We start from the raw sequence: 22,400 nt of genomic DNA, 5'->3' as shown, positions 1-22,400 counted from the left end.
GACATTGACTGCATCTTGCAATCAGCCTCTGATGACACAGGAGCCAAGACTGAGTTCTGTGGGATCTCTGTGTCCTTAGTACAATTGGCTTCATTGAATTTCCTTGCCTATGAGCAACATTTCTAATTCCCAAGCAGGATGCGATCTTCCAACTTGAGCTTGTATCTGCAGGAAGCTGAGGAAAGAAAGATCATGAGAGAAACTTGTTCAGATGAGAAGGTGAAAATGAAAGTAAAAACTCCTGACCATACTCCCTGCCCACAGCAAATTTACAGTCTAAAGAGCCGAGCTTGAAGCAGCATGGCATAGTGGATAGAGCCCAGGTCTGGGAGTCAGAAGGTTCTAATCCTGGCTCTGGGACTTGTCTGCTGTGTTACCTTGGGGAAATCACTTCACTTCTATGTGCCTCAATTACCTCATCTTTCAATTGGGGATTGAGTCTGTGAGTTCCATGTGGGACAGGAACTGTGTCTAACCCGATTTACTTATATCCACCCCAATGCTTGTGCATTGCAAGCACTTAACAAATATCATTATTATTATTACTATTATTGTTATTACTGTCTAGTCATGAACTGGAGAGTAACACTTTGGATCTTGACATGTACCAGATCCACTGATTGTGAATGGCAGGGTGAGTCAAGTTACTCTGGGAGGGCCTCCTAGACCTGGGGGTGAAAACTCCAAATGCATTTAATTAGTGATCTACAAGGTGTATATTTTGCAAGATTGGCAGTGGAGGGGAGGCATGGGTTCCCGAGGGGCATCCCATAAGCATTTCATGTAGGCTCATATCTGTTTTCCTGTTGCCACTGGCTCTCATGTTCTTAAAAGCTAGAGCAAGTGTGTCTGGCCATTTGAGATTCATTTCAGCACAAATTTTGGCCATTTTGTTTTCAGTATTTGTTTTGTCTTTCTACTGCCTCAACCCATGATAGGGGAAGAGAAGTGCTCCATGGTGTCAAAAGTAGCAGAAAGGTCAAGGAGAGCCAGAATGGAGTATAGCCCTTAGGTGAACTTAGAGCAGTATCAATGGAGTGAAAGTGTCAAGATCCAAACGGTGGAAGGTTGGTGAGCATTGAAGACGATGTGATCACTGACCTGCTTGGGTAACACAACTGTCCCACTAGAAACAATTATAAAGGAACCACACACTAGAATCATATATATCTCAGGAGAGATCCTTTTTATTAAATGGCCCACGGGCCCCACAGGACAGGGCGCATAATCCCAGCATAATCAGGTAGACACATCTTTGGCAGCAAAGACTTGTGCCTTTTATAGGTAAAGAAATCCAAACTTCCAAATGCTTCCCAAATTCCTTCCTTTGGTTCCCAGTCCATCAGAGAGAACTCTATGCTGAGCAAGTTCCCCCTTTCTTTAGTTGATAGTATGTGGGAACACTTTCACAGTGGAAATTACTCTTGGGATAATCTAAATAGCACTGATTCCTCTACCTTTTAATGACAGGATGCACAAACCCTTTCCATGAGAGATCCTTATGTTGATGCTAGCATGCGTGAATCTTCTCCTTGAACATATCCAGAAATGACCAGATTGTCATCACTCCACTGGTATCTTGTTACTACTATTCTGCAGCTGGCACCCTTTTGTGTGCCCAGTGGCTCACTGGCCCTCTGGTACAGGAACTCAAAGCAGTGGTGGAAATGACCCAATTTAGGAGTTTGGCTAGGAAAGGAAGCAAGGAGCATGGACAGTACTGGGATGGGGTATGTGGTTGGGTGTTACTTTTGAAACCAAAAAGAATTTGGTGTGTTTGCAGGTGTTGGGAATGAGCCGTTGGAGAGTGAGCGGTTGCAATTGAAAGTGAGAGAAGGGAGGAGAGTAAAATCAAGTAATTCATTTTACAAGGAGAGAGGGAAGATAATTCACAGGCACAGATAAAAGATGTGACTTTACAAAGCAGATATAAGATTTCCTCTTGAAAGAAAACCTGTGACATTCTTGGAGTTCTAATCCCTAAATCCCAATTGTAATGGCCCCGAAATTCACTTCAGGAGCACTTGGACCCCAGTAGCCTCCCCTGGATTCTAATTCTCCCAGTTCTTCCCTTTCCAGTCAGGGAGATTTGGGAATCACTATACCCCAAATCCTTACCCCACTGTGGCTTCCACCACCCCCTTTCTCAAATCTAAGCATCTCTCCAAAGGCTTAACATCATCAAAGAACTAGTCTACCATCACCTTCTTAGGGCTGGTTAAAAGAAGAACACAATCAATCAATTAATGCTATTTATCGTGTGCTTGTTATGTTCAGAGCACTGTACTAAGCACCTGGGAAAGTACAATAAAACAGACATAGTAGATAAATTCCCTGCCCACAACAAGCTTACAGTCTAGAGGGACAATGAAGAATTCCCTCATCCTCCCTTAGATTACCACTTCCATACACCTCCCTGGAACCCAGGGCTTCTTCTCCAGCACAAGCTGCAGGTATCCCCCAAGAACAGAGATCTCAGTAACTTTAATAGGTTTCTTGCATATTCCAAGCACAATAATAATCAGTTAACAAAGGGAATTCCATTCCAAACTCTTTTTCCTTAGCTTCAAAACTTTTCTCTTCATGACAGTATCTTCCTTCCTGGAGGCATTCCAGGGCTCACATTTCTCTGGTCCCTTTGCCTCTTTTCTTGGGACACCCCACTTCCAGTCCCCACCCTCTCCAAGTCTATCAGATGCCAGGGCAAATCTCTACCACTTCTGCTCAGGGGCATGAGGTTCACTCCTCCAGAGTCCTAACTTCTGGAGTCATAAGTCTTTGGGGTACTCAAACCTTTCAGAATCACATCTTGGAATTACTCCCTCTTCCAACTCCCCATGCCCTGAATCCTCCTAGGACACTACTCTGAGCCTTTCCTGCAACTCTTCTTCCTTCTGAATCTTTCCATCTGATTGGCTCAGTTCCAAATTAATGCCATACAAGGCATTAGTAACTGCCGAGTTATACCTCTTAGGGAGGAGCATTTACGAATCTATTTCCTCAGTTACACTTCTTGCTCCTTGGGGTTACTTTCTCAGAAACTGCTGGATAACAGGAGGCCAGAGAAATACAAGAAGGAGCAGATCCTAGAATTGTTGGTCCTGGAGCAGTTCCTGACCATCCTGCCTGGAGAGATCCAGACCTGGGTGCGGATACATTGACCACAGAGTGGAATAGAGGTGGTGACCCTTGTGGAGGATTTGCAGAACGATCCAGATGGACCACAACAATTAGTAAGGGAGGAAAAGCTCATATAGAAAATGAGGTTTCCATAAGGTGTGGGGGCATGGTTAAGGCAAGGTTAGGGGCTTACATTACCCCACTAATTATTTAATTGATGGCATTTTTTGAGCACTTGATGTGGGCAGACCACTGTACTAAGTGCTTGGGAGAGTACAATATAAAAGAGTTGGTTGACCCAATTGCTGCCCATGAGAAGCTTACAGACTAGAAGGAGTTTACAGACATGGCCACTCTGGTTCTCTTCTCCCTTAGGCTGCAACGGCGTCCTCGCTGCAGGGATAAGAGGACACTTTCTCTCCTGCTGTTAACCAAGTCCAGTGATTGGCTCTAGCTCTCCTTCCCTAGTTAATATCATTGTTCAATCATTGGTCAAAACGGCCTATTAGGAAATAGCTGTGGAAGCAGGAGAAGGATAGATTAGGCACAAGAGTAAGGAAATATACAGGGGCAGGAAAAAAGTCCTCGTCTTAGGTTTCCAGTCATTCCTAGTCATGTCTCTCTGCCACCCTCTTCTCTGTCCTTCTGACCAGTGAGTCTCTGGTTGTGCTTCTTGTGATCTGGGTTTGGAATTGTTGCATTTGATTTTTGTGTATATCTTAAATTTGACATCCAGATACCTTTTCTCACTATCCAAGCCCTTCTGTGGTATTCCTTGTCCTCACAACTCAGAATGTGTGTCTGGTTGGGAAATGCTTCCAGAAAATGCTGTGTCCATGGGAGTGGTACAATAACTTCCTTCTCATTTTGGCTCCTCTCCAGAAGAAGCAGAGTTTGTGACTCTTTTCTTCGAGGTGTCTCTCTCCACTTTATGACTTGTCTTGTAAGTTCGTTCCTCTATACTGTAAGCTTGTTGTGGGCAGGGAATGTGTCTAATAATAATGTTGGTATTTGTTAAGCGCTTACTATGTGCCGAGCACTGTTCTAAGCTCTGGGGTAGACACAGGGGAATCAGGATGTCCCACGTGGGGCTCACAGTCTTAATCTCCATTTTACAGATGAGGTAATTGAGGCACAGAGAAGTTAAGTGACTTGCCCACAGTCACACAGCTGACAAGTGGCAGATCTGGAATTCGAACTCATGACCTCTGACTCCAAAGCCTGTGCTCTTTCCACTGAGCCACGCTGCTTCTCCATAATGTTGGTATTTGTTAAGCACTTACTATGTGCAGAGCACTGTTCTAAGCGCTGGGGGAGACACAGGGGAATCAGGTTGTCCCACATGGGGCTCACAGTCTTAATCCCCATTTTACAGATGAGGTAACTGAGGCCCAGAGAAGTTAAGTGACTTGCCCACAGTCACACAGCTGACAAGTGGCAGAGCTGGGATTCAAACTCATGACCTCTGACTCCAAAGCCCATGCTCTTTCCACTGAGCCACGCTGCTTCGCACACAGTAAATGCTCAAAAAATGCTATTGAATGAAGGAGAATGAGGAAGCTGGAGCAGAGTGTTAAGGAAGTGATGGGAAAACTGTGAGAAGGGCAATTCCTGGGTTGAATTTCAACCCAACATGGTACTACCAACACTAATTGACATCTGCCTTCTGTATGATGTGATCTGACATTAGCCTGCTTGGTGCCTGCCTCTTATACAGCCATGATGGAAATAGAGGTGTGAGCCTGGAGTGGATTTTGGGGTGGGTGTCAGTGCTGGCCACAACAGGGGCAGCTATGGACAGCCATGATGGAGGAACAGGACACTTCCGTTCTGCTCCCAGCCTGGGGATTGGTCCTGCCCCAGACCTTGGCTGTCCCAGGGGCTACATGACTAGTGAAGAGGCCAGTCTTTATGTGACTAGAGTGGCCCCTACAAAGAGTTTGGGAAAGGGAAAAGAAGAGCCAAGCCAGATTTACCCGTTTCTTTTAAATAGAAAACATACACGAGGCTGCTCATTTCTTCTCTTGCAAGGCCCATCCTGAGGGGGCAGGCGAACCTGGCACCCTCATCTCCTCTGCACACTCTGGGCTGGGGCCAAGGGGGCCAGGGTTTGACCTGCAGATGCCACCTTTTTTTGAGGGAAGGGAATAGAAGGACTTCCCTACTCTAGCTACTGCTCCATAACCCAGGCTGATGTGCCTGGAGACAGACCTGCTGCCCCTCTGAGAGGGACCTATCCATCCCCTGGAAATGTGGCAGCCCTTTTGGCCAGAAAATAGGGAGGGAAATACCCCAGGGGGGCACAATCCCTCCCAAGGAGCTGGGACAGAGCTGCTTTGGTTTGTGTCTGCCCTGCTGACCAGCAGAGGAAACTGCTCATTTGCGCTTCTGGTAGATAGCCCACTCCTCATGCACACAGCCCCTCCCAGATATGGAACAACCCTCATTCCATATACCCATGTGGTCAGCCTTGTTCCTCTCATCCAGAGTTTCATAAAAAATCCCACCTCCTCTTCCTGGTGTCTCCACCAGTAGGCAGATCTGGCAATGTAGTAATTTGAACTATGAAGGCAGTCAATCAGGGGATGCTATGAATCATATGTTTACCAGATTATTGTGAAAGATTTCACCTGATGTTATATCCCAGTAAGGCCTATTAGGGTTTGTGACTCAGCTTTACTGATGGAACTATGATATTCAGTATTACAGTAAGAAAACACTTATTAGCATTAACAAAACGTTAATCATAAAAGATCTTGCTTCCATTAAGTCTTCCAACCCAGGGGCGAAGAGATCTCTGACATGGCTTAAGCCCTCCAACCCAGGAGCATTGAGAATTCTACTACTGGGAGATGATTAATCTCCATCATTGTTTGATCCAAGTACAGGCTGAGACCTGAGTGAGCAACCCTGGCTAAAATGTCTCCTATTACTCGGGCTGTCACTATCATCCCTCTGCATGAGGGGAAGCAGCATGGCTTAGTGGAAAAAGCACAGGCTTGGAAGTCAGAGGTTGTGGGCTCCAATCCCAGCTCCACCACTTGTCTGCTGTGTGACTCTGAGCAAGACATTTAACTCCTCTGTGCCTCAGTTAGCTCATCTGTAAGATGGGGATTAAGACTGTGAGCCCTACATGAGAACCTGATAACCTTGTATCTACCCCAGCACTTAGAACAGTGCTTGACACAGCGTGGCTCAGTGGAAAGAGCCCGGGCTTGGGAGTCAGAGGTCATGAGTTCGAATCCCGGCTCTGCCACTTGTCAACTGTGTGACTGTGGGCAAGTCACTTCACTTCTCTGTGCTTCAGTGACCTCATCTGTAAAATGGGGATTAACTGTGAGCCTCACGTGGGACAACCTGATTACCCTGTATCTACCCCAGCGCTTAGAACAGTGCTCGACACATAGTAAGCGCTTAACAAATACCAACATTATTATTCTCTGTGCCTCAGCGACCTCATCTGTAAAATGGGGATGAAGACTGTGAGCCTCACATGGGATGGACCTGATTACTCTGTATCTCCCCCAGCGCTTAGAACAGTACTCCACACATAGTAAGCACTTAACAAATATCATTTTTATTTGGAAAAGAGCGCGCAGCAGCAAAAGGTGTTTGCCCCCATCCTTTATACTATGCTTGTTGACTATTATATGGAGCTTCTTCCACATAATGGCCCTAATCTATCAATTACAGTTCCACTGTAATCTAGCCCGGCCTCTGCGGGTGTGTCAACATTTAGTCTTCAACATTTAGTCTTTGCTTGGAGCCTGCAATCACAGGAAGCAATACACCAAAGGACATTAAACATGTTGTTTGTGCAAGGTGCAAACTGCACTCTTCACCTGATTAACTTTGTCATAGTGCAAAATGTGCTAATCCATAATTTGCAATACAAAAAATAAAAAAGTCAGCAGGGTGCTAAGGTTAAAGGAGAACTATTTCTCTTCAAAATTCAGGGCCCACAGCAATGGTTTACACAGCCACTAGCTTTTCTGAGGTTGTATGAGATCTCAGGCTGCAGGTGTTTTCATTCCCACTTGGGTGGTGGAAAGAGGACAGGATAGGGTCTCCTTGATGAGGCAGAGGGAAGCCGGTGCCAGCCCATGGTGGTGAGAGGGGCAGACAGTGTGCTCAGTCATGGTGAGGGGAGGCCAAAAGGGCACAGGGAGGTGAGGCTGCAACTATCAAATGTGGTGTTTGGCTCTGGAAGTATAAAGGGGCCAAGAGACCAGAGCAGTGGCTTTTATACTTAGCGCTCCTTTCCCCTCACCGGCTGAGGAACTCTGCCTGATCCCGTCATGCTCTTTGCACATTGGGCCAAGTATAAAAGGGTGGCTATTTCACTCACTGGCATTAGATGAGGGAAGCATGCACAGCTTTCAGGAAAATGCCTATATTCCAGAACTCCAGAGCTATTTCCTACCCGAATTCTATTTCCCCACTGCCAACAATGCAGTTGCAGAGAGTGGGGGTACTGATCAGGTCTACAACGACAATGTCTATTGTGTTGGAGCTGTGAAAGGGAAAATGGAAGTTACAGCAGTGAATATTGAAGGGGGTGGGGCATAGAGGGGCACAAGTCATCTTAAGGCTAAAGGGAGCAGGAAAAATAGAAAGCTGAGTAACTTCAGGGAGAAGGGCTAAGATAGGGATTTGGGCAGGTCTAACACTGCAAGACAGAAAGGAGACCATATACTTAATTTCTGAGGTTTCCAGATCAAAATTTAATCATCTGATAAATAACTGGCTTAGCCTCTGTTTAAGCAAAATTTGCAGAATCCCTGACTCCCTTCTTTTCAGCCCAACTTCCCCAGTTTTCATAGGATTCCAAATCAATATGTTGCTCACACTTAAATTTGCACAAATGGCTATGCGGCTTTTCAAATATTCCTTATTGGATTTCCCTTCAAGTATGAATTCTCTGATGATGAGCAAGGTTTGAGTGTTGTTTGAAGCCTTTCCCAAATTCACTACATTTGTAGGAACTCTTGCTAGTATGGATTCTTTTGTGCTCACTAAGGCATAGGTGGTGAGTGAAAACTTTCTCATATTCCCTACATTTATTGGGTTTCTCTCCAGTGTGATTTTTCCTGTGTGCTCTTAGGGGTGAAGAGTCTGTAAAGGCCTTCCCACATCCATTATTTATGGGATTTTCTTCAGTATGAATTACCTTATGTAACATTTAAGGATGAAGGGTCATTGAAGAGCTCCCCACATTCACTACAATTGTAGGGTCTTGCCCCATTATGAATTCTCTGATGAACATTTAAGTATGAAAGTTGATGGCAGGATTTCCCACATTCATTGCATTAGTATGGTTTCACTTGAGTATGAGTTCTCATATGTATACTTATGGAGGAAGACTTCTTAAAGGCTTTCCCACACTCACTACATTTGTATAGTTTTTCTTCATTACATTTCATTCATTACATTTGTACGGTTTATCTCCACTATGACTTCTCATATGTTCACTTAATCTGGAAGACCTAATAAAGGCTTTCCCACATTTATTACATTTGTATGGTTTATCTCCAGTGTGATTTCTCACATGTATTTTTAGGGAGGAAGAGTCCCTAAAGGCTTTCTCACATTCATTACATTTGTATGGTTTCTCTCCAGTGTGATTTCTCACATGTATTTTTAGGGAGAAAGAGTCCCTAAAGGCTTTCTCACATTCATTACATTTGTGTGGTGTCTCTCCAGTATGAATTCTCATATGTACTCTTAGGGAATGAGACTTCCTATAGGCTTTCCCACATTCATTACATTTGTATGGTTTCTCTCCTGTATGAATTCTCATATGAGTTCTTAGGGTTGCAGAGGATGCCAAGGTCTTCCCACATTCATTGCACTTATGGGATTTTTCTCCAGTATGAATTCTCTTGTGTACTTTCAGAGCTGAAGAGTTGTTGAAGGACTTCCCACATTCAGTACCATTGTAGGGTCTCTCCCCAGTAGGAACTGTCTGATGAACAATAAACCTTGCAGTTTGCCTGAAGGCTTTCTCACTTTTGCTACATTTATACGGTTTCTCTCCAGTATGAGTTCTCATATGTATTTTTAAGGAGGAAGAATTCTTCAAGGTTTTGCCACATTCATTACAGTTGAAAGGCTTCTTAGTATGAACTTTCTTATGTTTACATAGGGATGAAGAGTCAATAAAGGCCTTCCCACATTCGCTGCACTTGTAGGGTTTCTCTCCAGTATGAATTCTCTGATGAATGCTCAAGTATGAGCGTTGAGTGAAAGTTTTTCCACATTCATTACATGTGCATGGTTTCTTTCCAGCATAAACTTTCTTATCTTTACTTAGGGTTGAAGAGTTCCCAAAAGCCTTCCCAAATTCATTACAGTTGTAGGGTCTCTCCCCAGTATGAAATCTCTGATGAGTAATAAAGCTTGACGGTTGACTGAAGGCTTTCCCACATTCATTACTTTTGCCCAGTTTGTCTTCAGTTTGAGTTTTCATATGTATCCTTATGGAGGAAGAGTTACTAAAGGCTTTCCCACATGTGTTATATTTATGGGGTCTCCCTCCAGTATTAATTCTCTGAGGTTCAATAAGGCAGGGCCCCAGTTGGAGGGTTTTTCCACAATCACAGGATCTTTGCTTGGAGGTTCTCTTATGGATTTCCATATTATTTCTGAAATCATTATTCTGGATAAGAAATTTCTGTTTCCCCTTTCTCTGTTTTGACAATCTGTTCTCATACTCTAATACCTTTATTCCCATAGAAGACATGAGAATACTTTGTTGATATCCTTCCAATGACAGCCCATGAAAATCCATTTGTTCATGCATATCACATTTCGGGCCAATTATCTCCATCTCACTTCCAGTTTTATAATCTGGAATAAAAACAACACAAACATCAATGACCAAGATAACAAAAGACTTACTCAAGCAAAAGCAGCTGAGTGCAACATGAAGTAGGACCTCGGCCTGGGCAAACTTCAAAGCAGGGTGTTAAAACCCAATAGCCAAATCAGGTTAGGAAGAAAAAAAGGAAGAACAAACCACAGCTAGAAGCAAATGAAAGATGGGGGAAATTCAAATGAATGGGGAATTCCCACAAATGCCCAACTATAAAGTGATCCATAAAGTGATCTAAAGTGACAACTTGACAGGGGAGGGAACATGCGCAGTTGAAAGATATTAAAAGATGAACATAGAAATTAGCTCTTACAATGCACTAGCAAGGGGGAAGGGGTGGCACCAGGAGGCATAGAATAGGATGATCTAGGGGAGGGAATTTAGGAACATCCAGGGCAGAGAGAATGATGAAAGAAACTAGATGACAGAGCTGTTTAGGGTCAGCCTGCCAGCGGTGGTGGATTTTTCCATTGCTTGCATATGGCAGTGTGGGCCTCCAATAAATGACGATTAAGCAATGATCCAGAGTCTCTGGACCATCTTCTTCAATGATCCAGAGTCTCTGGACCATCTTCTTTGACAAAGCCTTACAATAATCACTCATCTCTCTGTTTGCAAAGCATGAGCATCAGTAAAGGTGGATTGAAGCTACAGTCTACTGTAGTTGCGGGAACGACCCTTCTAGAGATACTGCTGAATTAATAATGATGGCATTTGTTAAGCAATTATTCATTCATTCAATAGAATTCATTGAGCGCTTACTGTGTGCAGAGCTCTGTACTAAGCGCTTAGAATGTACAAATCGGTAACAGATAGAGAGAGTTCCTGCCCTTTGACGGGCTTACAGTCTAATCGGGGGAGACAGACAGACAAGAACAATGGCAATAAATAGAATCAAGGGGAAGAGCATCTCATTAAAACAATAGCAAATAAATAGAATCAAGGTGATGTACATCTCATTAACAAAATAAATAGGGTAATGAAGTTGAGTGGATGAGTACAGTGCTGTGGGGATGGGAAGGTCGGGGGGAGGAGCGGGGGGGAGGAGCGGAGGGAAAGAGGGGAGAAGAGGGTTTAGCTGAGGAGAGGTGAAGGGGGGGTAGAGGGAGCAGAGGGAAAAGGGGAGCTCAGCCTGGGAAGGCCTCTTGGAGGAGATGAGCTTTAAGTAGGGTTTTGAAGAAGGGAAGAGAATTAGTTTAGCGGAGGTGAGGAGGGAGGGCGTTCCACGACCGCGGGAGGACGTAGCCCAGGGGTCGATGGCGGGATAGGCGAGAACGGGGTATGGTGAGGATGTGGGCAGCAGAGGAGCGGAGCGTGCGGGGTGGGCAGTAGAAAGAGAGAAGGGAGGAGAGGTAGGAAGGGGCAAGGTGATGGAGAGCCTTGAAGCCTAGAGTAAGAAGTTTTTGTTTCGTGTGGAGATTGATAGGCAACCACTGGAGGTTTTTAAGAAGGGGAGTGACATGCCCAGAGCGTTTCTGCAGGAAGATGAGCCGGGCAGTGGAGTGAAGAATAGACTGGAGTGGGGCGAGAGAGGAGGAAGGGAGATCGGAGAGCAGATTGACACAGTAATCTAGCCGGGATATTACAAGAGCCTGTCGCAGTATGGTAGCTGTTTGGGTGGAGAGGAAAGGGCGGATCTTGGCAATATTATAAAGATGAGACCGGCAGGTTTTGGTGACGGATTTGATGTGTGGGGTGAACGAGAGAGCCGAGTCAAAGATGACACCGAGGTTGCAGGCCTGAGAGACAGGAAGAATGGTCGTACCATCCATGGTGATAGGGAAGTCAGGGAGAGGACCGGGCTTGGGAAGGAAGATGAGGAGCTCAGTTGAGTTTTAGGTGGCAGGCAGATATCCAGGTAGAGACATCTTGGAGGCAGGAGGAGATACGAGCCTGAAGGGAGGGGGAGAGGACAGGGGCAGAGATGTAGATCTGTGTGTCATCTGCATAGAGATGATAGTTGAAGCCGTGAGAGCAGATGAGTTCACCGAGGGAGTGAGTGTAGATGGAGAACAGAAGAGGGCCAAGAACTGACCCTTGAGGAACTCCAACAGTTAAGAGAATGGGAAGGGGAGGAGGAGCCTGTGAAGGACACTGAGAATGACTGGCCAGAGAGATAAGAGGAGAACCAGGAGAGGATGGAGTCCGTGAAACCAAGGTGAGATAAGGTGTGGAGGAGAAGGGGATGGTCGACAGTGTCAAAGGCAGCTGAGAGGTCAAGGAGGATTAGAATAGAGTTGGAGCCATTGGATTTGCTTGGCAATTACTATGTGCCAAGCACTGTCTACAAAGTAGACAACTGCTGGACCCTTGGGCAAGGGTGGTCAGTAATCAGAAAGCCAAACATTTAAGTTTTGTCTCTAGGGATCACTTTATGTTCCTAATTACTTTTTTTTTTCCCAGATAGGGAAAGATCATGTTTATGAGGGAGACTGCATGCCACTTCATTAAATTCTCTAAGATTCGAGGGAAAGGCATCATATTTATTTGTTGGGGCTGTGTTGGAATTCCAGTGAGGGGAACACTAAGTTTCCTATATGAGAATTATGAGCCAGGTTAGGGTTTAGATATATTACTGGACATGAAGCTTTTAGAATAGCACTGTTACAGCTTCAAGCTGGATTTCCATCCTCCAGCTTACTCCCAAACCAGCAAGTAGGACAATGAAAATGGACCACACCAAAAGAATGGAAGTGTTTGGCAAATTTTCTGGAAGTTTCAGAGGAAAACTAAACGTTGAAGTAGGGTCAGACTCTGATCACTTAACCCTGGGCCTGGCCTAAATGAAAAGTCACAGTCAGTTTCAAAACACTCTGCCAAGTGCCTCAATCTTACATTGTTAGCGCCCTTCATTCTTGGAACCCCAGCTCACTTCTTCCTTCCTCCTAAGCTAATCTTCTACCTGTACCAGCTTCTCTCCAGTTCAGCCTTTATTTCTTCACTCACACTGTTTACCTGGCATGAACTTCCTCTCATCTATCAGATCACAGCTCTACCCACCTTCAAAGCCCTCATAAAATTCCTCCTCCTTCAAGAAGTCTTCCTCAATTAACCCCCAACATCTCAAGTGACATCAATCCAGGAGACACCTCTAACACACAAAGTTACTTATTACTACTCTCCCTCTGTTTCACTCTGAGATTTACAAGCTCCTTTTGAGCAGGGAACCTGTTTTTGTGCTTCTCGACTTTCTCAAGCACCAAATACACTGCAATGCACCCAGTGAAAGCTCAAAACTACTTCTAAGACTAACAGTGCTTGGCACATAGTAATTGTTTAACAAATACCATAATTATTATTATTAAAGTTGTGTTCCCCAGTCTTCATCGATTTATGTGTCTAGGTAAATGAGGGATTTTGAAAAAAGGACTGCTCTATCTCCTCCATACTTGGTAGGATCTGGGTACTGATAAAATTACCAAAGATATTCTACATTCTTCCCTAACCTTCCTATGACGTAACACTGACGATTCTCAATGTGGGAATAACTGTGAGACGTGGACTAGAATAACCAAAATCAGAGTAACATGAACTTGGAGGTCCTAGTTCATAAAGACTGGAAAATTGGCTCCCCTGGAGAAAGGTGGAAGGGAAGAAACTCTAATCACTGGAAGAAATGTTCATCAGAGCTTAGAATGCTATGGTAATCAGGCATTCTGGCCTAAAGTGAAACAAGAAACGTAAGTAAAGTGAATATGCCTAGAATCTAAAATGTTCTCCACACTCTCTAAACCCTAGTTACACTCTTCATTCCTGCCAAGGCATTCCTGACTCTCCTGTCTCTGACCGCTTCATTCATTAATTGTGTTTATTGAGCACTTATTGTGTGCAGAGCACTTACTGTGTACTTGGGAGAGTACAATACAACAATAAACAATCACAATCTCTGCCCACAATGAGCTTACAGTCTAGAAGGGGGGGAGACAGGCATTAATCTAAAGCAGTAAGTGCTGTGGGGTTGGGAGTGGGGAGAAACAGATGGAGTGGGAGAAGAGGACAGAGGGGTTTAGTCAGTGAAGGTCTCTTGGAGGATATGTATCCTCAGTAAGGATTTGAAGGAGGGATAATTGTCTGTCAGATTTGACGAGGGAGGACAATCCAGGCCAGAGGCAGGATGTAGGTGAGGGGTTGGCAGTGACAGATGAGACTGAGGCACAGTGAAAAGGTTAGCATTACAGGAGTGAAGTGTGTGGGCTGGGTTATAGTAGGAGAGTAGCCACGTGAGGTAGGAGGGGGCAAGGTGATTGAGTTATTTAAAACCAATGGTGAGGTGTTTTTGTTTGATATGGAGGTGGATGGGCAACCACTGCAGTTTTTGGAGGAGTAAAGGAAACATATCCTGAATGTTTTTGTAGAAAAATGATTTGGGCAGCAGAGTGAAGTATGGACTGGAGTGGGGAGCAAGAAAAGACAGAGAGGTCACCAAGGAGGTTGATGCAATATCCAAGCAAGATAGGATGAGTGATTGCATTAATGTGATGGCAGTTTGGATCGAGAGGAAAGGGCAGATTTTAACGATGTTTTGAAGAGGGGACTGACAGGATTTAGTGATGGACTGACTGTTTGGGCTGAGTGAGAGAGAAGAGCTGAGAATAATGCCAAGGTTACGGGCTTGTGAGACAGGTAGGATGGTGTGCCATCTACAGTGATGGGAAAGTCAGGGGGAGGACAAAGTTTGGGTGGGAAGATAAGGAGTTCTGTTTTGGACATGTTGAACTTGAGGTGACGGGAAGACATCCAAGTAGAGATGTCTTGAAGGCAGGAGGAAATGTGAGACTTGCAGAGAGGGAGAGAGATCAGAGCTGGAGGTATAGATTTGGGAATCAGTCTCATAGGGGGGTATTGAAGCCACGTGAGCAAATGAGTTCTCCAAGGGAGTGGGTGTAGACAAAGAATAGAACAGAGCCTTGAGGGAACCTCACATTTAGGAGGTGGAAGGCAGAGGAGGAGACTGTGAAGGAGCCTGAGAATGAACAGCCAGAGAGATAAGAGGAGAACCAGGGGAGGACAGTGTCAGTGAAGCCAGGGGTTGGGGACAGTCGACAGTGACAAAGGGAGCTGAGAGGTCAAAGAGGAGTAAGATGGAGTAGAAGCCACTGGATTTGGCAAGGAGATCAGTGGCAACCTCCGAGTGGTTGGTTTCTGTGGAGTGAAGGGGACAGAAGCCAGATTGGAGGGGGTCAAGGAGAAAATTGGAGGAGAGAAATTTAAGATAGCAGATAGACAACTAGGTCAAGGAGTTTGGAGAGGAATGGAAGGAGGGAGGTGGGGCAATAACTGGAGGGAGCTGTGGGGTCAAGGGAGGGCTGTTTTTAAGATAGGGGAGACATGGTCATGTTTGAGACCAGAGGGGAAGAAACCTTTGGAGAGTGAATGGTTGAAGATGGCTGTGACTGAGCCCCCCTTTCCTCTACTCTACCCCCCACCCTGCCCCACAGCACTTGTGTATATATGTACATACTTATTATTCTATTTATTTTATTAATGATGTGTATAAATCTATAATTATACTTTTATTGATGCTATTGATGCCTTGTTTTGTCTTGTTGTCTATCTCCCCCTTCTAGACTGTGAGCCCATTGGTGGGTAGGGATTGTCTCTGTTGCCAAGTTGTATTCTCCAAGCGCTTAGTATAGTGCTTTGCACACAGTAAGCGCTCAATAAATACAATTGAATGAGTGAATGAATAATCAAACACCCTATCTCGCCTGGATTCCTGTATCAGGCTCCTGCTGATCCCCTTGCCTCCTGTCTCTCTCCATTTCAAACCATACCTCACTCTGCTGGCAAGATCATTTTTCTAAAAATGTTCAGTCCATATTTCCCTACTCTTCAAAAATCTCTGGTGGATGCCCATCCAACTCCACATCAAACAGTAACCCCTTTCCATTGGCTTTATATCACTGAATCACTTTACCCCCCTACCTTAACTGACATTTCCAATTACAACTCAGTTTGCACACTTTGCTCCTCTAATGCCAATCACTCACTATGCCTTGATCTCTTATCTCACTACTGACTCCTTGCCAAGTCCTCTCTCAGTCCTGGAACTCCCTCCCAGTTCATATTTGACAGATGATCACACTTTGTACCTTCAAAGTCTTATTAAAATTACATCTCCTCTGAGTAAGCTCTCTTTTCCCCCTGTACCTCTAATCCCTTTCCTCTCTACAAAACCCTGATACTTGGATTTGTACCCTCAATGCAACCCACCCTCAGCTCCACAACACTAATGTGGATATGCATAATTTATTTTAATTTATTTTGTCTTCTTCTGCGCCAGCCTATAAGTTTGTGGTCAGGGAACATGCTTATCAACTCTTTTATACTGTATTCTCTCAAGCATTAAGTATGGTGGTCTGCATACAATAAGCTCTCATTAAATATGATTGGCTACCACTTTTATTAGGATGAATCGGTATTCTCTGCTCCTCTAGAGCCAGATTACTCACTGTGCCCCAATCTCACCTCTTTCCCATGTCTTACCCATATCCTGGAACTCCCTGCCCATCCATAACCCAGACCACTACTCCCTCCACTTTCAAAGCATTATTAAGGTCACATCTCCTTTGAGAGGCCTTTCCTGATTAAGCCCTCTATTCCCTGGCTCACTCTCCCTCTCACGTTTCTGTTAATTCTGTTGTATTGTACTCTCCCAAGTGCTTAGTACAGTGTTCTGCACAAAGTGCTCAATAAATACAATTTATTAGTTGATTGATATCTAAAGCAGAACTCATCTTTCCCACAAACCCACTTCTGCCACTAACTTTCCCATGTCGATTGATAACCACCATCATCGCCAACCCAAAACCCCAGTCTGTGTCATTCTCACTATCCTTCAACTCTTGCATTTAGTCTACTGTGAATTCCTCAACAATATCTCTTGATTCTGCTTCTACCTCTTCCTCTTGTTCTCTGAGCAAATAAGTACCTCAAATAAGAACACCAAAGAGTTCCACCAACTCCTGAAAATGTGCCTATCTACTCTTTCCACCCTCTATTTCTCGACTTACTCTCTTCATTCCTCCCAAGCCAGCCCTCTAGCTATACCTCACTCATCTCATCCTCTCCCACTCCCTCACTCATGCTGTTCCCATGACTTGGGACATCCTCCCTTCCACAAATCTGACCAATAACAGTTCTCCCCACACTCAAATTCTTCCCAAAATACAACTTTCTCCAACCTATCTTCTCTGATTAATTTCCCAGCACCCAAAACCATAAAAACTCATCATCCAATTCCAGCATTTATAACCTTATTTATACCCATCCTCAGCACTCGTGTGTATTTTTATTACATTATTTCAATCTTTCTACTTCCAAATATTTTTAGACTTTGTCTCCCCCATTAAAGTGCAAGTTCTTTGTGGGCAAGAAATGGGTCACTTCTTTTATTCTGTACTTCTCCATTGCCTAGAATATACATCACGAAGTGGGCACTCAATACATACTACTTTAATCAGTCTTTGCTGAGCAAGATTTTCTCAGAACCAGCTAACTTCACAAATCGGAGATTATGAACTCCTTGAATGGAGGAAACCAAAATGGCCAACTCTGCACTGATAGCATCATAACGCATATAGAATTTTTTAAAGGTCTGGTTTTGTCACTACTTAAAATATAACACCTGCATGTGGAATATGCCAGAGCATTCTGGTGGCTGATCCTAATAAAGACATAAGACTGAAAAAGATAGGGAGAAGGTAAAAAAGATGAAAGGGAGGATGAAACAGCTTCAAGAAGAGAATGACCAAAAAATATTCTCCAGAGAGACAGAAGCTTAGGGGAAACATAACTGAAATCTACATAACCATGGAGGGAATGTATTGCATCAACACAGAAGTTTGTATAACAGATCCCCCAACACCAAGGAGTGCATCTACTGACACCTGAGCAATGAAGATGCAAAACATTCACAGAAAACACTTCAGGATATGGTTATCTTATGCAAATAGAATCCACGAACTTAAGAGGTTGGGGATGGGAAATACTACTAGATCCATTTGGCTGATATCAAATTGGGTAAGGATGCAATTTCAAACACCTCTAATCAACCCACCAATCAATGGTATTTACTGAGCACTTACTCTAGACTGTAAACTTGTTGTGGTCAAGGAATGTGTCTTTATTGTTATATTGTATTCTCCCAAGCCCTTAGTACAGTGCTCTGCACACAGCAAGCACTCAATAAATATGATTGAATAAATGAATACTGTGTGTGGAGCAATGTACCAATTGCTTGGGAGAGTACAACTGTATATATTTTCATCGCCCTATTTTGTTAATGAAATGTACATCGCCTTAATTCTATTTATTTGCTATTGTTTTAATGATATGTTCATCCCCTTGATTCTATTTATTGCTACTGTTCTTGTCTGTCTGTCTCCCCCGATTAGACTGTAAGCCCGTCAAAGGGCAGGGACTGTCTCTATCTGTTACCGATCTGTACATTCCAAGCGCTTAGTACAGTGCTCTGCACATAGTAAGCGCTCAGTAAATACTACTGAATGAATGAATGAATACAATACAGAAGAGTACGGAGAAATGATCCCTGCCCACAAGGAGCTTAAAGAACAGAGGGAGTGATGGACATTAAAATGAATTACAGATGGATGTTCCCCTAAGTGCTATGGGGCTGGGGGAGAGGTGAACATCAAAAGTTTCTTCTCTACATCTAAAATTTTTCCTTGAATACCCTATCACGGACTCCAGTTTGACTTTCATTTCCCCCAGGCCAATAATGAAGGGAAATATCTTGGGCCCTGGAGTCCAGCTGAGGGGCTGGATCATGTCCAGTGAAACAGTGACCAAACTTGAATTTCAAGTGCTGGTCTCCTCAAGACACCGATCCTGGCAGTAAGAATGTCTCCTAAGCCAGTCAAATTCTCAGAATCTGATGAGAAAGAGCACTGTCAATTCTTTCAAAAGTTAGATTATCCATTCTCATCTCTCTTGGAGGGATCCTCTAAGCCCCTAGGATAGTTGAAATTCTCACTGGAAGGAAGACTGGATATTACCAGAAATTTACAGGGATTTTTGGATTCTTGAATATGAACTATCTGCTCACTGGAAATTCAGTGATGTGAAAGGATCATCACTGGGGATGAATGGAATTCTGCAGGACTTCAACACGTGCTGTGCTTTTAGGAATAGGAGCTTACTGTATCCTCCGAACAAAAGTGTTTCCCTTCACCGGACTGTTCTGGCTGCTACTTTGTTTCTACTTTGAATATGGAATATAAATATGGAAAAACCATCGCCCCTGCCCTCCTCCCCTCCTTAACTTCTATCTTTAACCACTCACTCTCCAATGGCTTCTTCCCCTCTGCCTTCAAACATGCCCATGTCTCCCCCAACCTAAAAAAACCCTGTCTCAACCCCACTTCCCCTTCCAGTTATCGCCCTATCTCCCTACTATCCTTCCTTTCCAAAATCCTAGAACGAGTCGTCTACACTGGCTACTTAGATTTCCTTAACTCCCATTCTCTCCTGGACCCCCTCCAATCTGGCTTCCGTCCCCTCCACTCTACCGAGACTGCTCTCTCTAAGGTCATCCATGACCTCCTCCTTGCCAAATCCAATGGCTCCTCCTCTATTCGAATCCTCCTTGACCTCTCAGCTGCCTTTGACATTTTGGACCATCCCCTTCTCCTCCACACCTTATCTCACCTTGGTTTCACGAACTCCGTCCTCTCCTGGTTCTCCTGTTATCTCTCTGGCCGGTCATTCTCGGCCTCCTTCACAGTCTCCTCCTCCCCCTCCCATCCTCTAACTGTTGGAGTTCCTCAAGGGTTAGTTCTTGGCCCTCTTCTGTTCTCCATATACACCCACTCCCTCGGTGAACTCATCTGCTCTCACGGCTTCAACTATCATCTCTATGCAGATGACACACAGATCTACATCTCTGCCCCTGTCCTCTCCCCCTCCCTTCAGGCTCGTATCTCCTCCTGCCTCCAGGACGTCTCTACCTGGATGTCTGCCCGCCACCTAAAACTCAACATGACCAAAACTGAGCTCCTCATCTTCCCTCCCAAGCCCGGTCCTCTCCCTGACTTCCCTATCACCGTGGATGGTACGACCATCCTTCCTGTCTCTCAGGCCCGCAACCTCGGTGTCATCTTTGACTCGGCTCTCTCGTTCACCCCACACATCCAATCCGTCACCAAAACCTGCTGGTCTCACCTTTATAATATCGCCAAGATCCGCCCTTTCCTCTCCACCCAAATAGCTATCTTACTGCTACAGGTTCTCGTAATATCCCGGCTAGATTACTGTGTCAGCCTGCTCTCTGATCTCCCTGCCTCCTCTCTCTCCCCAGTCCAGTCTATTCTTCACTCTGCTGCCCGGCTCACCTTCCTGCAGAAACGCTCTGGGCTTGTCACTCCCCTTCTTAAAAACCTCCAGTGGTTGCCTGTCAACCTCCGCACAAAACAAAAACTTCTCACTCCTGGCTTCAAGGCTCTCCATCACCTTGCCCCCTCCTACCTCTCCTCCCTTCTTTCTACTGCCCACCCGCACGCTCCGCTCCTCTGCTGCCCACCTCCTCACCGCCCCCCGTTCTCGCCTATCCTGCCGTCGACCCCTGGGCCACGTCCTCTCATGGTCCTGGAATGCCCTCCCTCCTCACCTCTGCCAAACTAATTCTCTTCCCCTCTTCAAAACCCTACTTAAAGCTCACCTCCTCCAAGAGGTCTTCCCAGACTGAGCTCCCTTTTTCCCTCTGCTCCCTCTAACCCCCCTTCACCTCTCTGCAGCTAAACCCTCTTCTCCCCCTTCTTTCTGCTCCTCCCCCTCTCCCGTCCCATCCCCGCAGCGCTGTACTCATTCGCTCAACTGTATATATCTTCATCACCCTATTTATTTTGTTAATGAGATGTACATCACCTTGATTCTATTTATTTGCTATTGTTTTAATGAGATGTTCTTCCCCTTGATTCTATTTATTGCCATTGTTCTTGTCTGTCTGTCTCCCACGATTAGACTGTAAGCCCGTCAAAGGGCAGGGACTGTCTCTATCTGTTACCGATTTGTACATTCCAAGCGCTTAGTACAGTGCTCTGCACATAGTAAGCGCTCAATAAATACTATTGAATGAATGAATGAAATGAGAATCTGCAGTCACTAACCAGGGGCTTAACCCAATGGCGGATTCAACTCCTGTTTTCCTAGAAATTGGTCATGTTAACTCATACATGTGGAACAGGATCCCAGGTGCTTGGAATGCATCCCACTAAGGACACCTGGAAGCCCCTGCCTGACATCATTCTGATCCACCAAGCCTTTGACAACTACATGGCACATAATCTTGGCTACACTGCCCACCCCTGGATTTTTCAGACTAGGTTCTCTTCCCACTCACTCACCTGTGTAGGGGTTTCTTGGAGTCTCTCTATCCTCCTCTTGTGGAAGAGTCTCGTCCCACGGGTTTTTCATTTCCTCTAGCTGGGAGATCATATCGGGCTTGATATTTGCAAATCCTACATGTTGGGAAAGAAGTCAATTGGTGGCTTATCACTGGTCCCGGACTTTTGTGTTCACAATGGCCAGTTTAAAGAGGAGGCTCTGTTTACAGAGGGACCCTTCGTTGCAGACTCAAAAATGTGTACCCAAGCAAACTGGAGATGGGTCCCAAGTTAGATATTTTAGCCACTGGAATAGGTCTGCCTGCTTTCCTCTCTGCTGGGAGACCAGAAAACTTTTATAAAAAAGTAATACATATTGGCATATTGCAGAGCCCAAGATCAAATTTCACAGCCTAGCAGTTCCTAAAGTAGTATCTTCAACTTTTCCTTCTGAGTAAGGTAGCTCCCTCCCTGACTTTATCTGCCCCTCCCACTTCTGAGGATCTACAGCTTTCAGACTTTACAGCTGCAGGGCCCCAAACCAACTTCCCCTACATCCCGAGTCACCCCACACACCCCTGCTCCACAAATGCTCTCCTGGACTGTCCATTTTCCCTTCCACAGCTCCAATACAATAAACCTCACTAACACTGTAATAATAATAATAATGTTGGTATTTGTTAAGCGCTTACTATGTGCCGAGCACTGTTCTAAGCGCTGGGGTAGACACAGGGTAATCAGGTTGTCCCACGTGGGGCTCACAGTCTTAATCCCCATTTTACAGATCAGGGAACTGAGGCACAGAGAAGTTAAGTGACTTGCCCACAGTCACACAGCTAAGTGGAAGAGCTGGGATTCGAACTCATGAGCCCTGACTCCAAAGCCCGTGCTCTTTCCAATGAGCCACGCTGCTTCTCGTACTGTGACAGGTCTTGCTGGCACCATGGCCACAAGGAGCACAGGGATGGTAGTGGAGGGTTGCAGCAAAGTCAAAAGGCTGAGGCCTGGTTAGGATGTAGCAAGAGAAGGTCAGAGCAGGTGGCAGTGATAGAGTAGGAGAAAGA

At 44.9% G+C, this 22,400-nt stretch overlaps 1 protein-coding gene across 4 annotated transcripts in view; it reads right to left on the bottom strand.

Moving 5' to 3' along the window:
- Positions 1 to 6,678: 6,678 nt before the first annotated feature.
- LOC100080149 (zinc finger protein 2 homolog) overlaps positions 6,679 to 22,400 on the bottom strand; it is a 34,755-nt gene continuing 19,033 nt past the window's right edge. For 3 of the 4 annotated variants that reach the window (XM_029070700.2, XM_029070698.2, XM_029070699.2), the window contains exons 6-7: positions 21,358 to 21,471; positions 6,679 to 9,969 (exon numbers count right to left, since the gene is read on the bottom strand). In XM_029070700.2, coding sequence (XP_028926533.1) covers positions 8,540 to 9,969; positions 21,358 to 21,471 — 1,544 coding nt within the window. In that variant the 3' untranslated portion in view covers positions 6,679 to 8,539. The remainder of the gene's footprint in view (positions 9,970 to 21,357; positions 21,472 to 22,400) is intronic. The other variant, XM_029070701.2, reaches the window with a different exon arrangement.

The sequence above is a fragment of the Ornithorhynchus anatinus genome, chromosome 8, assembly GCF_004115215.2.
Source record: "Ornithorhynchus anatinus isolate Pmale09 chromosome 8, mOrnAna1.pri.v4, whole genome shotgun sequence".
Classification (NCBI taxonomy): domain Eukaryota; kingdom Metazoa; phylum Chordata; class Mammalia; order Monotremata; family Ornithorhynchidae; genus Ornithorhynchus; species Ornithorhynchus anatinus.
The sequence above is the reverse complement of the archived record's forward strand: the minus strand, read 5'-3'. Positions and strand labels throughout refer to the sequence as shown.